Source organism: Platichthys flesus, chromosome 3, assembly GCF_949316205.1.
Source record: "Platichthys flesus chromosome 3, fPlaFle2.1, whole genome shotgun sequence".
NCBI lineage: Eukaryota > Metazoa > Chordata > Actinopteri > Pleuronectiformes > Pleuronectidae > Platichthys > Platichthys flesus.
In genome coordinates, this window is record NC_084947.1 from 8895099 (window position 1) to 8911263 (window position 16165).

The window sequence follows — 16165 nt, forward strand, 5'->3', positions numbered from 1 at the left end:
ATTTTCGGCATCAGGCAATTAATAACCTGTCGTATGTTTCCGGGGTTGGTTCCATCCAACTGTTATCTATACCGCTCATCTTTATGGGGATTGCAGAGGGAGCTGGAGCCACTATCAGCTGACATTCAAGAGACAAGGTACACCCTACACAGGATGCGACTTTATCACAGGGCCAACATACAAAGACAAAAACAACATTCACTCCTGTGGAAAATAAGCTTCTGCTTTACCTGACCTAAGTACTGGGGGGGAACATTCTAACTCCAAGCTGGGATTTGAACCAGAAACTTGCTCCTCTGAATTAACAAAACTAAACACTGCACTGTATTGCCCTTGTGTTGATTACAGAAAACCTACAAATAGATTTAGGTTTGAAGATTTTGTTTCTATCTATTAAAGATCTTCAGTATCTCACAATAAGGAACAGATGAAATAATTAATTGGAAGCCCACAATTGCAGTGACATTCATGTCCATGTGGTGAGGCCGGTTGCAGCTTTCCCTATGAAACTGTAAAAGTGACCTGCAGTAATTGAGAAGTAAAGACTCTGAAGCTGTGCCACCACTACTGCACAAAGAGCTGTTCACCTGTTTATTCGGAGTTGAGTGAAGCTTGAATCCGTACACAGTGATCGACAACACAACCGTATTAGACACCACTCCACCATGGGCAATTAACAATACACATGCCAGGTGTACGGCTGGTGGGATGAGCGGTTCTCCTGATATGACATTTTACGACAGCAGACTGAGAGAAGATTAGTAGATTGATAAAAGTTTGTCTGATTCCTAAGTATTAAAATTAGCAGGTAATGATGCAGGTCTGCTCGTTATCTTTTTTACGACACAATTCTGGCTGCAATTCAGCAAATTGCACCGTGACAATGTTGAATCTAACCTGGAACCTACGTAATCGGTGATGATTATATGCAGTGTGGTTATGTCATTATTGATCCAGCGGTTCAATGGGATCCACCCTCCCTTGCATGAAACATGACTGCAGAGACACACCCAGGAGGGAAATGGGGAAACAAGTCTAGAAAATCCATCTTCATCAGTGTTGCACCACACATGAGCTTCAAATGTCTTTTCCTCTGAGGCGGGGAGATGCAGCTTTTTCAATATTATTCATCTCCACACCTTTGTGCTCTGGTTTGTGAATGACCCATGTTCAAAGCCACGCAGCTGATTAGCACTACAGTGAATATGTCAGTGATTCATCATCACTGTCAGGATGAATCAAGGCTATATTGCGTTCAGTCGGGAATTGCTCGGAAATCATCCAGGAATTAACCTCTGATTTATTTTGAGTCAGTGCTCCAGGTTTTATGGAAAGAGTAATACAAATTCATGTGCACATCAATGGTGGTTGTAAGACCCCAAACCTCTCCAGAGAAAAAGCAAACATTTGAGGAGTCCTGTGATTTACTATTGAAAGGGGAAAAAAGGATTGATTAATTATTGGATTTATATTTCCCAGTTAAGGTAAATAAAACATGTCCTCGTTACAGTGGGATTGGGGCAGATTGTTGGAAATACAACCACCGGCTGTTGAGTCACATGTGGATCCGTCCAACCTCATTTTCATAATTGTGCATTGCGCGCTGATGTGCACTGCTCAAGGGGGTGTGGACCACAGCCCACCGTCTCACTGGTGCGTGTGCGTGTGAGTGAGCGAGTGAGTGAGTGGAAGAGAGAGAGAGAGCGCACTCCAGCTTGGCACAGGCACCGGGTCTGGGAGAGAGGAGGCAGGAGCGCGTTGTGCACGGCGGCAGCATGGCTTCGTCTCACGGGAGGTGCGACCAGCGGTTCGCAGACTGGATGTCAAGTTTACCGCAGAGCATGCACACGATCCCGCTCACCAACCTGGCGATTCCCGGTAGGTGTCACACCTCACGTTGCCCCCCAGGGGCAAGGAGCATGATCATGATGTCCATGTCTTCATCCACGCGCAATGCACGCATCTTATTAGACGAGGATCTTATCAGCAATCGATCATATTTAACGCTTTGCAAAGTGTGATGTTGCCTCCAGTGCAACTCCTGCAAACTAGAAATTATCCGTTAGGTCCATTGCACCTGGTCAGCACCAAGGCTGAGACCTGTTGCGCATCGTGAGAAGTGCCGTGTAGTCGGAACAGGTCGGCTCCCCCCTGTTACGCGGTCTGAAGGTTATGAACCCGGATGCTTCACAACCAATTAGTCCTGAAGACGAGATTACCTGAGACAAAAAGAGGGGCTATGGGGAAGCATGCGGAGCTGGTTAGTGCAGAACTTTGGGGTTTTGGGTGGTGGCCATTGTGGAGTAGACATGGGAGTGGGATGGATTCAGTCTCTGCGCTCAGCTGATCCCATAGAACAGGAGCTGGTGGACCTCGAGCCAATCAGTGCGCAGAACCTCCTTGAAGTCCATTCAATTTGGAAAGGTTGTAAAGCCCACCACTGATGGACTGGCTTATTAGCAGCCAGCTAATTCCATATCTGCTGCTCGGTGATTATCACACCTCCATACATGGATTTATAATCCCCTCTCTCTCTCTCAGACTCCCCCCCTCCCCCCCTCCCCCTCCGCTCAGCTCCCCTCCCTCTCTCTCGGTCTTGCGGTTGAACTACAGACACCTGATGTGTTTAGGTTCGACATGTGCACCGATGACATTTCTCAGGCAGATGGTTTGCTGCTGCTGGTCCAGTGAGGCGTGGCATAATACCAACTCTGACCACAGCTCTGAAGGATGCTAAGGCATGCATCCATCAAAGACTCATTCAAATATCGAATGAAAGACAGTCACAGCTTGGCATGTAGTACCTCATGATTGCTGCTGAATAATGTGACATGCTGTGCCGCACCACAGTTCACCCGTGCCAAGGCTCATGGGAACATGCTCTATCCCATTTAATTAGGTGTCATTACTTAAGATTGGCCCTAAGGCCTGCAGCTCAGCTGCTCTCAATCTGTCCTCCGACTGGATACAGATTCTGTAAACACCCCGTGTGTTCACATTCAGTGTAATGTTTGTCAGGATAAATTCCTTAATCCACAGGATTTTCTGAGAGTTTGTTTAGGAACCACGTGCTCTTCCTTGGGCGTATGTCGGATTTCTTTCAAAAGTCTGTCCCCTGCATCCTTTTCGTCTCATCCTAGAACACAGTATCACAAACCTTTGTTCAAGCAGGAATGAAACTGGAGCAGACAAGAAACTAAAAGATGACTCTTTCATTCCCTCTTAAGTTTGAGTGATACGATATATAGAGGAAACACTTCACCAGCTGGCACAGCCTTAATGACCGGGTGTTTGTGAGTTGGTTATTGTGATGTTTGACCCTCCCCTCAGTCCCCTGCTGCCAAAGAGCTCCATGGCCCAGTGTCTGTGTTGACAGCATTGCACAGCTGTACTCATTATATGCAATTTTCTGCATGATTAGTTTATTTCAAGGATTCCTGGTGACACCGAAGACTTAATTAGCACCAGATTTGATGTTTTAATGGCATCCATTTGTCATGTTAAAAGTAGTTGGTATATGAACTAAGGCGCCAAAATGATTTAAGGATAATACTATACATGTCTATACACAACACAATGGTGGTCGGATTTTCTGTGACAATGTTAGATGTGTGAGGCGATCGCTGGAGACTGCCTGGCTGGGTGTGACTGAGGTGGTCGGGAAAGTTTCACTTCCAAACCTATACTGTGAATCTGTTCTGCCTTGGTTCCGCCACCATGAAACAAGCTTAACTGGAGGGAAGGGATGATTGTTAGAATTCCCTCACATATCTGTTTACTGCAGGTGTGCACAGGAACTGAATATAGATTGGATTTCTAAACGTCTACGCAGTTAGGTTCAACTTTCCATGATTTGGCCACAAGGTGGCTCAGATACACACCCCATTACTCTGATATACTGTTTCTACTAGTCTATTCTATTAGATCAATGTCAATGTTTCAATAACAATAATTATCGATACAGGTCTAAAACTTGTTGAAATGGTTTACTCAAGCATTAAGTGATACACACATTTTTTTATACTTAATTACGATGAAATAATTTGCTATGAGGGGAAATTACATTTAATTTGACTTTATTCAAAGAAGCAAAACTGCTGGCTTGAATAAGGGACTTCACCTCAGAGACACTACAATGTCCACATTCCAACAAAGTGTCAGATTTGCAAGAGTGAGCTTTATGTCACAGCCCAAAGCTTCACCAGAGGCAAAAAATAAATAACAAACCTTAGGCCGAAGGGACAGTGTGAAGGCAATTGTATCAAATCGAGATGGCCTCGCAGGCCATAAAACTAAACCCGGCATCTTCAGTCTCGCTTCCTTCCTTGTGGTTGAGAAAAAAAGGGGGCTGGCCTTTTAGCTGTTGATTTGTCCATCAATCCCTTGACTAGATCCTTCTGCTGCCTCCTCAGCCCTGAACAGAGAAGATGGATTGTGTGCGAAGCCAGGAGAAACACTGGCTTCGTATGCAAGACATCTGAAGGGCAGGAAATCAGCCAGTTAAAAACAATTGAGGAATTCAAATTCAAAACAAACAAGGGAGGAGAAAATAGATTGAAAGAGGGAGAAAACCAGAGAGCGAGAGAGAAACACTTCTAGAGAAATGAAGCAAATGGGGGGGTAAAGATCTGGCAGTGGTGCAACTAGTCTCTGTTAATGCCCCCGTGAGTCATGACTCACCTAAATCCCTCTTCAGCTCAACTTTTGTTTGACCTCATATGTTGTGTTTGACGAACTCAGATAAGTTCAACCAGGACGGATATGTTTACACTGCGTCTCTCAAACAAGACGGAGAAGAGGCTTTTCATTTCCTCCTGTTCTCTCCATCCCAAAATAGTTCTTAGAAAGAGTGCGTAGTGAGCAGTAATGATTATGAATGAAAAAAGGCATAGACCACCAGCGGTCCTGTCTCAATGGTCTGCTCTCATTAAGTAAAAGGACTGTTAATGCAGGTCACCTCTCTAAAGTAACAGCTATTACCCTCCGCCACTCCGTCAATCCCCATCATCATCATCATCATCAACAAGGGAATTCCTGCATTATATTATGTCTCTGCTTGTTTCAGTCTTTATCTATCGCTTCCACTTTTCTTCACATCTTCTTCACCGCAGTCGAACATCAGCTTTTTTCATGTCCATATCCTAGACTAAAAAATAAGATGGTGGACATGTCACCGATTTTGCCAGTGTGCAGACTCTGGCTCATTCTGATGTTTTGGCTTCATGTCTGGATACAGGGAGACATGTCCATCCTTGTTTACTGTCTGTGGTCCATACCTGGCATGTGATTAATTAACCATTATGTGACCAGTGGGAGGGAAGAGCACATATTGTATACAATAGTTCATGTGGACAAGAATAAAAATGGCTCAATTCTGATACAGAATTATTTGTTCAATGATGTATGAGCATTAAAGATTCATTGGCACCACCTCAAACATTTGAATGTTTCCTCACATCTCCATATGAATGCATTAATCCCGAGACGTGGCACAGCTATAAGGTTGAGCAAATAATGATTCACATTCAGAGCTCTGGTACAAACCCTGGATTGGGTTGAATTGCAGTTTCCACGACTCTGCAGCTTCTCAGCAGGACTTTTCAGGCTTGAAAATGTCTCCGACTTCCTGTGAGATTGTGTCTCTCTGCAGTGTAACATAATGCACAGGCCTTTTTTTGTCATTCATATTCAAGACAATGCTTGTTAGTGATGCACAAACAAGTTTTATGAGTTTACCTTAGGTGTTCTGCTGATAATTTAAAGTTAGTTGTAGGTCACAGGGGACAGATGACTGTAATTTATATTAAGTGCCATATCATGATAATAAAGACGTCAGGAGCATCCATGATATTACAGATTTGAAGTCATATTTTAAGCAAAAAGTCAAATATTTCCCGGATCCAAACTCTCATATGCAGAGATTTACTGATTTTCTGTGACATTCAGTTGAATATCTTTTGATTTTGGGCTGTTAAATCATAAAACCAAATTTAAAAAATTTAGATTTTTTTTGCCTTTTCAACCATCAGAGTGGAAGAGAAACATTCTCCTGTTACAGCAGCAGATCCAGCTGTAATATCCAGCTAAGGTCACACTCTGTCTCAATGTGACCCTGCTGATGCAGCTCAGCCTGCAGCGACGCTGTTTGTCGCGCTGCCCCAGGATTCAGCTGTCCCGCCTGCTTATGGTCATTCTGTGGGCCGACTGTGAAGACCTGCCACTGCAGCGCGGAGCTGAAGGTCAACTCGGCCTCTCTGTGTGTGTGTCCGTGCAGCGGCTGAGGACGGTTGTCTGTTCGTCTGTGAGGGAGCGTGATGACGAGACATAAGGAGGATGAGAAATTGATTGCAGTGATGTGAGCGGGAGGCAGATACCACAATTAATGTCAGATCAATTTGCATAACTCACACACACACACACTCTTGCTCTTTGGTAATGGAAGGACACACAACCTCCAACTAATGGAAATCCCCTTGGATCAGTTTCAAATGTCAGAAAGGCAGTATTGACAGTCTATTGTCATCACGGTCACTGAATCGATAAGATATCGACAGGAGGCTTGTACTGTCAATCCTGTGTTATTACTTTGTATTAGATGATTTTAAACCCCCATTTATTATTAATTATGTTTACAGATTAACTTGGTTAACTCTAAAGAACAGTGATGCATATTGCTCATTAGCAGATAGTGGGTCTCTCCATTCAGCTTCAGTTTTATCTGCTGAGGTTATGAGATGTTTATTTATTTGAGATTTGTGCTGACATGCTAATAAACAGCTGCGGTGAATGAAAATTCATCAGCGTTTTTATCTTCAGATCAGATGATGATGATGAGCAACACAGATCATTTCTGTATCTGTATTTCTGAAGTCAGTGGCGGATCTAGGATTGTATCCATGTACTGCTTCTTATTCAGTAATATGCATATTGAAGTAATTTCTTGTTTACTGTTAACTCTATAGCCAGACAATTGTTGATTCTTGAAGAAGACTCAGAGATCCCAGTTTATTTTGAGACTGAGCCCAATTACAAATTTGCACATTTTTGCCTTGTATTTACTGTGAGGCCAAGAAAGTCTTCTTCTTTCTTGGCCTTTAATTCTCTGTCGACTTTGCGAGATATTATCTGACCACTAGGTAACACCTTTACAACATTCTTGTTAAATTGATGATGAGATATTGAGAAAAAGTTCATCTAGAATATAACTAACAAGGCTTTCGGAGAAAGTGGCCTCCAGGAATTGAGTTTGTAAGATTTAGCAGCTGTGCTCCCGTTATCTGAAATAAAATTCTATATCCACGACGGACCTGTGATTAACAGAACTGAGGATTTATAACTTTTTTCTAGACGGTTAGAAAAAATCTTCTAGGTCTGAAAGAGTCTTTGAGGACCAGACTAATTTGGCACATTTTGAAGGCAACACATTTGTATCAGATTGAACCACAAATCAAAGTCTCCACTTAAAATTAAAACCCATAAGGATGCTTTGTATTGTGGAGTGTGGAACAGACGCTCTGATGAAAATGTTGTTTCAGTCAGGAGAAAAAAATACCTAGCAAGAATTAATGGATTTTTTGGTCACCCTTGTGACATTTGATTAAAGTTGGGATTGTACGGTTGGTAATTTGTTTTTGCAACACTTTTTTATCTTATTTGTTGAAATCTTCTTCACGTCCTGAAAGCCATCAATAAATAAAGCAGTCTGAAAAGAAAATAATAAATAGCCGGTGTATGTGGCCTTCGCAGGACTGTGATAAACATGACTTACCAACCTGAGCTTTATCATTAACCTCATTTTCCTGTTAAATGTTACCACTTGAAGGCTCCTTCTTCTCAAATGGGCAAATTTAAAAAATGTTTGGTTTAGATTTTGGACTTTGAAGACATGACCCATGTTTTATTGACACATGAATTACTTGGTCATTAAAATAAGCATTAGCTGCTGGATGTTATCACACGGTAACAGTTCCTGCTCTTGATTTACATCTCTCCAATTCTCAACTCAAGGCTGTTTCTTAATCTTCCAACTTTCAAAATTCAGACATTTCAATCTTTTTTCTAACATCCTGCAGAGTGGATCAAACTGTGAAGTACACACACACACACACACACACAGTAACTGGAGGTGCACAAACAGGTAGAAACCACCAACCACTTGCATTTGTGGATTCACAATATTTGCTGTGTGATATATAGGAAAATCATGAAATAATAAGAACTACTCTATTTGTCTGTGTTTGATAAAAACATCAGTGTTGGTCTGCACAGTCGTAACTGATTTCAACTTGTCCGAGTTCATGACTTATGACCACGGATGCTGTTATTCACATTGTCTGGTTGTTGCCATTGCACCAAGAACTCACACCACCAGCATTGAACCCACTCGTCCTGCCTCGCACCCCCACAGAAATTAAACACGTGGTCTTTAATACCAGTATGCCGATTCATGTTTGTGTCCTTTTCCAGGCTCCCACGATTCCTTCAGTTTCTACATCGACGAGTCATCCCCGGTGGGCCCTGAGCAGCCGGAGACGGTGCAGAACTTCGTCTCAGTTTTTGGCACGGTGGCCAAGAAGCTCATGAGGAAGTGGTTAGCTACGCAGACGATGAACTTCACCAGCCAACTGGAGGCCGGGATCCGCTTCTTTGATCTACGCATCTCCACCAAGCCCCGCGACCCCGAGAATGAGCTGTTCTTCGCCCACGGGCTCTTCAGCGCCACGGTCAGTGCGGAGTTCTGATGGGATGAGGATTTAGCAATGCTTGTGGTTGCTAAGTGGCGTTGGTACCTTTCTGTGTGTTTATGCTTAATCATACCAGGTCCTTCAGGGATTTTGAGTGCACATCACAGCTATGTCTGCAAAGAAACGTTTACTATGTGTTTTGTTCATATTTGTGTTTCTTAGGTCAGAGAAGGTCTCAAGCAGATCAGCGGTTTCCTGTCCACTCACTCCAGAGAGGTTGTGTTCCTGGACTTTAACCACTTCTATGGCGTGCAGAACATGCACCATGAAAAACTGGTGACCATGTTGAAGGAGGTGTTCGGAGACAAGCTCTGCCCGGTCGTTTTCGCTCAGGAGGTACGGTCAAATGTTGAAAACGCTTTCGGTAATTATTGATTTCTGCTCGGTACAATGTGATTTATATGTTTTGGTCACTTAACGCCGGAGAGCCAGACTTCTTTTTGCCAGAGCTTTAACAGGCGAGCAACAACTGAGATGGAGTATTGTTAAAAAAACCTGAGCAGGATTGTGTTCAATTACAGTTTAAAAAAAGCTTTCAATGGCAAAGACAAAAACAGGTTTACCATTGAAGTGGCTTTTCCTCGTTGGAGTGAAACAAGAGAAGAGACTGAGGCAGACTCCTTTTTGCTCTTGGGCAGGTTGGCACTTATGAAATGTTGTGAATCGGCTGTTTAGCTCTTACATAAATGATGTGTTATTGTTCTGGATCTTTAGATGTGTCTCTTCTTTTACACCGTTTGAATTGAGAATTTCATCAGCCATAATATTTGAACCATCCCAGGTACCCAGGTACAAGTCCTGATAATATCAACAGCTATTTAAGATAAACCTGTTCCATTAAGATTAAGATCTGTTTATTCGTCCCAAACACTTGCACAGACATGCAAAGGCACACTCATGCAGGTACGGAAATTTAACCTCTGCTTTTTACCCATCTGGTGCAGTACACACAGAGCAGTGAGCGACCATGTACGGCGCTCGAGGAGCAGATGTTGGGGGAGTAAGGTGCCTTGCTCAGGGGCACTAGACAGGGTAGGGAGACTCTTGGATTTTTGGACAGATCAATCCAGGTTCGTCTTTTGTTGTCTCTCCGTGGAGTCGAACCAGAGACGAACCAGAGACCTTCTCTGCCCATAGTCCAAGTTTCTGCCACTAGACCACCGCCTCTCCTGTTCGCCATGTCAAGGAGAAGTAGTGCACTACCCACAATCCTCATGTGTAATAGCGGCGTTTCAGATTGGTGACCACGGAGATGTTTACCACAACCGCAAAAATAAGAATCAGATCGTTCAACGTTCTCTGCTGAGCATGCTGTGCTCCTTCTGGAGATGAGGAAGAGGTTTTGCTCTGATACAAATGTTTTATAGACCCGATTCATTTTGTAGTAAGTCAGCCTGGTTCCACTCTCAAGAGCTTTGAGACTGGAGAAAATGAATGGGATCTAAAAGTGTTACATTTCATTGACTCTGTTGCTGTCTGTCTGAAGTCCTGAGGTGAGGGCGTATGGGAAGAGCTTGAACTTGTAAAAGCCAATCGGCCTTAAAATGAATCAGCCCTTTAAGAACTCCTCACACCTCCATCTCCACACTTAGACCATAGTGTTGGGTGCTACTGCTGCTGCTGCTGCTGCTGCTGCTGCTGCTGCTGTGTGATGATGAAGTGGATTCCAGTGAATTCTGGTCAAATACTGAACTTCTTCTCAGTGCTGTCGGCTCGTCTGTGTCTTATTTAATTTTAGAGCGGACAAAGGAATGATCTTCTTTACTCCACAGGTTGTACTTTCCCCTCTCTCTCATTGATCTGTTTGATTACATCTCCTCAGCCATTGTCACCTCCTCACCACCTTTACAGAGTTAATCCTTTGCACTGCTCTGATCCAGTGGGTGTTTGGCTTGTTCAAGTGACAACGTACAGCTTTGACATCCACATCACAAAGTAAATATTATTTAAATAGTTTGACAGGGAATATAGATTTAATTTATTATGAAGAACTATAGAAATGTAGTTATAATCTTCCAACACCAAATCCTTGAGCAGAGAGGTAACCGCAGACGTTATGTCCTCATGTTTCTTGTGTTCATATTGTTATTGTTACACTATTAGTATTTGATTGAAGAAAACGTGAAGCAGTATGAACTTATATAAGTGCATTGTTTTGTAAAATGTATTTTGGATTACACTGAAATGAACAAACTGCTGCACACAGAGCTGCAACTATAGCAACTTAAATGGATTGATTTAACAACATGTTCTGGCAGTTAGTCTATGTAATGTAGTGAAATCTGCTTTTCTAAGTAGCAACCAGTGACATCTCGGTGACGTGTGTAAAAACAAATTCTGTCACTCTTTTAATATTTCTCTTTTGTCCCATCTCTGCACGACCTCCCGCTCTGTCTCCAGGTGAGTCTGCAGTATCTGTGGGAGAAGGATTATCAGGTCCTGGTCTTCTATCACCATCCCATGGCCCTGGAGGTGCCCTTCCTGTGGCCGGGCCAGATGATGCCCTCTCCCTGGGCCAACACCACGGACCCAGAGAAGCTGGTTCAGTTCCTCCAGGCTTCTGTCACTGACCGCAGGTCAGTCACTTGGTTTATGCTTTCATGGGCAACTAAAATCCACCGTGCATTAAGTGAAATGGGACGTAATGGGATGTTTGTGCTGCTAATAGCTTTTGGTAGCTTTACAAATGAATCATCCAATGTGATTCGTCATTCTGTCTTGATTAAAGATGGACTCTCATTATGCTCATACTTTGCTTAGACGTTGGAACTAATGATTTATTTACTTGTCCATTAGCTTGCTGTACGAATGGAGTATTTTAAGATCAAATGCACAGTGAATCACAATTGTTTGGATGTTTGACGCACATTGAAATGACTCCTCCCATCAAAAATTCAGAGTAAAACAACATCTATTCTCTGTAAAGCATACAGATGAGAACAAAATGGATTTGAGTTTCCACTTGTAAAATAGCAAATGTGGCCCAAATATCCCAAAACAAATCTGGCCCTTTTTTGGCAAACATGCAGTGTCCTAGGCAAAGTGTCCTCTAGATGTAAACCTGAGGTGGTCCATGTGGTAAATGTTGATTAGGGCCCAAGTAAGTCCATGCAGTTTGGGGTGATGGGGTGAATTGGAGACTCTAGATTGACAGTGTGTGAGAACGTGTGTCTGAACCGATGTTTGTGTCTGTATAATGCTGCTGACGACTCAGTGTCAGCTGGGATTGGCTCCAGCTCCCCATTACAGTAAATGGGTAGAGTTTCAGCAAAAACCTACATAAATTTGCATGTGAAATGATTGTGTCTATGATTTTTTCTTTCCAGCTGAGTGTTTTTTGTTTTGTTGTGGGCAGCTAGAGTAATTCATTCTCCAGTTTATTTATGAATGTCCCACCTCTCTGCAGCTGCTTAACATAAAAGGATTAAATGCCCCCAAAAACAGAAAAACAAGAACGATCTTCTAAATCTTCTATGTATCTCTTGCAGGAGGAAGGGGTCGTTCTTCGTCTCCCAGGTGGTTCTGACACCGAAGGCGAGCACCGTGATGAAGGGTATGGCGAGCGGGCTGAGGGAGACGATCACAGAAAGGTGTGTAAGCCTGTTTGTGTGTGTGTGTGTGTGTGTGTGTGTGTGTGTGTGTTTGTGTGTGTGTGTGTGTGTCTGTGTGTGTGACAGAGAATAAGCAAAACGTTCACGTCCAGTATAACACAAGGATTGGATAAGAGGCAGGATTTGCACCAGCAGTGTCACATAATGTTAAACATATACACCGACACTGTGCCCCCCCCCCCCCCACACACACACACAGTCATGTGACTCATCCTGGTGTTTATATCTACATCCACAGGCATGTTGGTTGCTGCAGGTATCCCCAGGCGATTGACACTGACCCCATTCAAGTTTTATTTTATTTTTTTGAAGCTGCCACAAACCCGAGGCGATGCTTCTCATCTCCCCCCACCCCTCTCCCCTCCCTCCCCTCTGTATCGCCCCTACCCAGTTAGACTGGGGGATTTTTTTTTTTCTGTCTGATTCACCCTTAGCTTTATCTGTATTTCACGCCCTCTTGATGTCAGCAGTTTGTTAAAAGCCTCCGCGGGCAAAACCATCAATTTCCTTGGCATGAATTATTTATTTGATAACTCCACTATCAGCCGTTCTCACCGGGCGTGCGGTTACTTTGATGTCGGCAACCTTTTCAAAACACCATTCTTAGTTGCCACAAAGGACGGCCAGTGCAGGGAAGGAGGAGGAGAGGACACACAGAATTTTTGCGGAAAGACATCTGCAGGACTTACATCCTCCTCTGGTGCTCGACTAGTGAAACACGTCCAGCAAGTGTCACCCTCCCAGTGGGGCTCTGGCTCGCACACAACCCATGCCGCCTCACGGAGATCTTTTATCAGAGCGTGCCCTTCTCCACGTTCTGAGAGGGTCTTCTATCCCTCTCTGTGTCTTCTGTGACTTTATTCCCCCTCTTCCCCCCTGACGTGTGTGTGTGTGTTTCTGTGCCTCCTCTCAGGGCCTTGCCGGGCATGATGCAGTGGATCCGATCGCAGCGACCCGGCGAGAGCGGCATCAACATTATCACGGCTGACTTTGTGGAGCTCGGGGAGTTCATCAGTGCCGTCATCACCCTCAACTATCACCTGGACGAGGAGGACGACGACTATGCCACCTGAGAGCCTGCAGGGGGGCGGCGTCAGTGGCTGGGTCTGCGCTCTCTTTTCTCTTTGGCATTTATTCCAGGAGGGGGGCTTCGCTGCTCCTTTCTCTTTATTTAGGGCTATGGTGAATTGAGAGAGAAAGGCGGGAAAGACGAGACGGGTTTAGTAGAAGCAGCGCCTGGTGTTTGCTTTGGGCACCGGGAGGGAATGAGAGTCGGCTCGGTTCCGGTTCTGAGGGACCCGTTTCTTTCGAGTGAGATTTGAATTTTCTTGTTTTTCTTCTCGTGCTGTAAAAAGAAAACTGCCTTCTCCAGGCTGTTTCTGTTTCTAGGCTCACCGCTTCATCAAGCGTATCAACTTTCTGCTAAATGTCTTGGTTCATCATTCTCGATATTCTTGTGACAGTGAGATTCTTCTACGGTTTTAAACGAGTCTGTGAAACTTAAACCACTCAAATTGTACGTTGGTGTAAGTAGGTAGAAATTGTCTGTCTTCTTTTTTTCAATAATTTAAATCACCGTTTAAGAGAAATTAACCATTTTACATTTCTTTCTGGAGCATCCATCTCTCATTGTGTTTTCTTCCATTAATAGTCTCACATGAAGACACCTTGCAGAGTAGAAACCTGCGCACACCGGTTAACCCCGTTCACCTCCTGACTCCAAACCAGTGCAGCTCCACTTGCTACGATAAAAGTAACGTTAAGTGATGTAAAGTGAAACTTGTGTGCATCTCGATGAAACAATCATTTTCACCTTCTCAGTGTTGCTTCAAGTTCAAGAGAATCTGCTGAAAACACATTCGTGGAGGGACAGCTGGGGATGCGTTCGATGTCATTTTCGGTAAAACGTTATCAGGGTTGTTCACCTGCAGAGAGTATTTGTAACGTCTCAGCGGTTTATTGAGGTTGATCGATTCAGCAGAGTGGCTCACCCTCTCTGTCTCTAAATGTTTCTGTTTTTTCCTACAATATAAATCTCTGTTCCCACAGGCCTCAGAGTACTAGAAATACAAATCTAACTGCAGTGATGCATTCAATTTCCTTATCTTATCCACTTTATCCAGAGGGTCCACCTGCAGTATTTAGGAGTATTTAAGATTCCAATAGGTTATGTGTTTAGATTTATGGATTAAACCCATTGGCTAACTAAAACCATGGTTGAATATATATGTATATACGTTGCTGAACATTAAACTCTCTGTTGACGCACGATGCAAACAAAGTGCAGCTGTCAAACTGCTAGCGAGACGAACGTATTGGATTTAGTCGTGGGTGCTGAGTCGTGATAGCCGAGTACAAAAATACTGTACGAGAGCGAATCCACTGTCTATGAGTCCTCTGCAGGAATCTTTGCCCCCCTGTGCTGCATGTGTGTCTCTCTCCTCGCTGCTGTCGTGCTTTTACCGTGTGAGTCAGAAGCAGGTGATTGAGTTGCTTCACGCTCCCCCAGCGAGCCATTACTTCAAGTCAGAAGAGCTCGAACACCACAATTCAGAGGCAGCAGATCTCCATGTGACGCAAGTAGTTTGACACTTGACAGTAAATGTTTAGTTGAGGTGTAGCTGTAGCTCTTTGGTGTCCACTTTCAATTAGGTGTTTCATGTTTATGAATGTTTCTGGATTTCTGGTGCAATACATTTAGTGCACTCCCATTTTTTTGTTTTTTATATGTTAATGGCATTTCCCTCCTTATCCTGCAATATCTTCTTAAGGACGAAAGAGTACGTGGAAATGACGGAGAAAAGACAAGGGTGATATTTTTTAAACTTTATGCATGAAATAAAAAAATGTGCATAGCAGTCACACATCCATACACCCTATAAATTGGCTGTGGCGTTTTCTGCAGAGAATGTATTCTGTCAGGGCAGTTCGGTTTGTCTAGTTTGGTCACGTTAAAACCAAAAACAGGAAACTCAACTGTTTGGATTTGTGAATGTATGCGTCTCGTGAGTAACTGTGCCATTTCTATTTCCGGTCATGTGATTCGAGCAACTGGGTCTCAGCCGGAACGTCATGTTTGTATCATATGCTTAAGTGTAAAGATTCCAATTCAAACAGTACTTCAGTGTGGTTTCATGTAAAATGTTTTATATCGTGGGAAGTTTGTACATACTGTAATTGCAAATAGTATACTGCCGATAAAATTGTAAATGATACAAATTTATTGTGAAGAGTCATCAACAACGATTTCTTAACATCTAGCTAGGCCAAGCTTTCATACTGCTTCTTGTTTTCATATGTATTTGGTACTTCACAGTTTTTGTGCATGATCAACAACTTTCTTCACGCACCTTACGAGGGCTCATGAGGTTTGTGCATTAACTTCTGTTGTTTTTATGCACTTTGTGTCTTAGAGCAGCTGGAAATGTGTTTACCCTTTAAAACAAACCTCCAAATGAATATATTTTTTAAATGTCGCTCCGCTGCCCAACACAGATTGAGAGAGTGAACGGAAACGGAAAGAGGCTTGCAAAATCGTGTTGTGAGGATAATTTGTGTCTTCCCTGGTCTACACTGTTGTTGTTGCCTTTATGTTCTGGTGTGAAACGAGTCCCTTTGCTGTTGTGAAACTCAAAAACCTTGGTTCCAATCAAAGTGACTCTGTACTAAGTGGAAAATGGCCGATCAAATAAAGCTTCTATGCTAATGACTGACTGATGTGTCCTTTCCCGACCGGTCTCTGGCTTATTGAGTGGCGATTGGTTGCGTCTATGCTGGACTGAAAGTAAATCATCATTAAAGCCATTTCAA

At 43.4% G+C, this 16165-nt stretch overlaps 1 protein-coding gene across 1 annotated transcript; it reads left to right on the forward strand.

Annotated features, from left to right (window-relative positions):
* The first annotated feature begins 1702 nt into the window (after positions 1-1702).
* plcxd3 (phosphatidylinositol-specific phospholipase C, X domain containing 3) lies at positions 1703-16068 on the forward strand. The gene is made up of 6 exons (XM_062384970.1): positions 1703-1878; positions 8467-8723; positions 8907-9080; positions 11145-11320; positions 12233-12334; positions 13269-16068. Exons 1-6 carry the CDS (start codon positions 1776-1778, stop codon positions 13426-13428), a joined length of 972 nt encoding a protein of 323 aa, XP_062240954.1. The 5' UTR covers positions 1703-1775; the 3' UTR covers positions 13429-16068.
* The last annotated feature ends 97 nt before the right edge of the window (positions 16069-16165 follow it).

Excerpts from the sequence above, each read along its gene's own strand:
- plcxd3 (XM_062384970.1), top strand. The coding sequence starts at position 1,776 with ATGGCTTCGTCTCACGGGAGGTGCGACCAGCGGTTCGCAGACTGGATG. Across the intron at positions 8,724-8,906 it reads ACGGGCTCTTCAGCGCCACG|GTCAGAGAAGGTCTCAAGCA; the intron begins GTCAGTGCGGAG and ends TGTGTTTCTTAG. Across the intron at positions 11,321-12,232 it reads GCTTCTGTCACTGACCGCAG|GAGGAAGGGGTCGTTCTTCG; the intron begins GTCAGTCACTTG and ends TATCTCTTGCAG.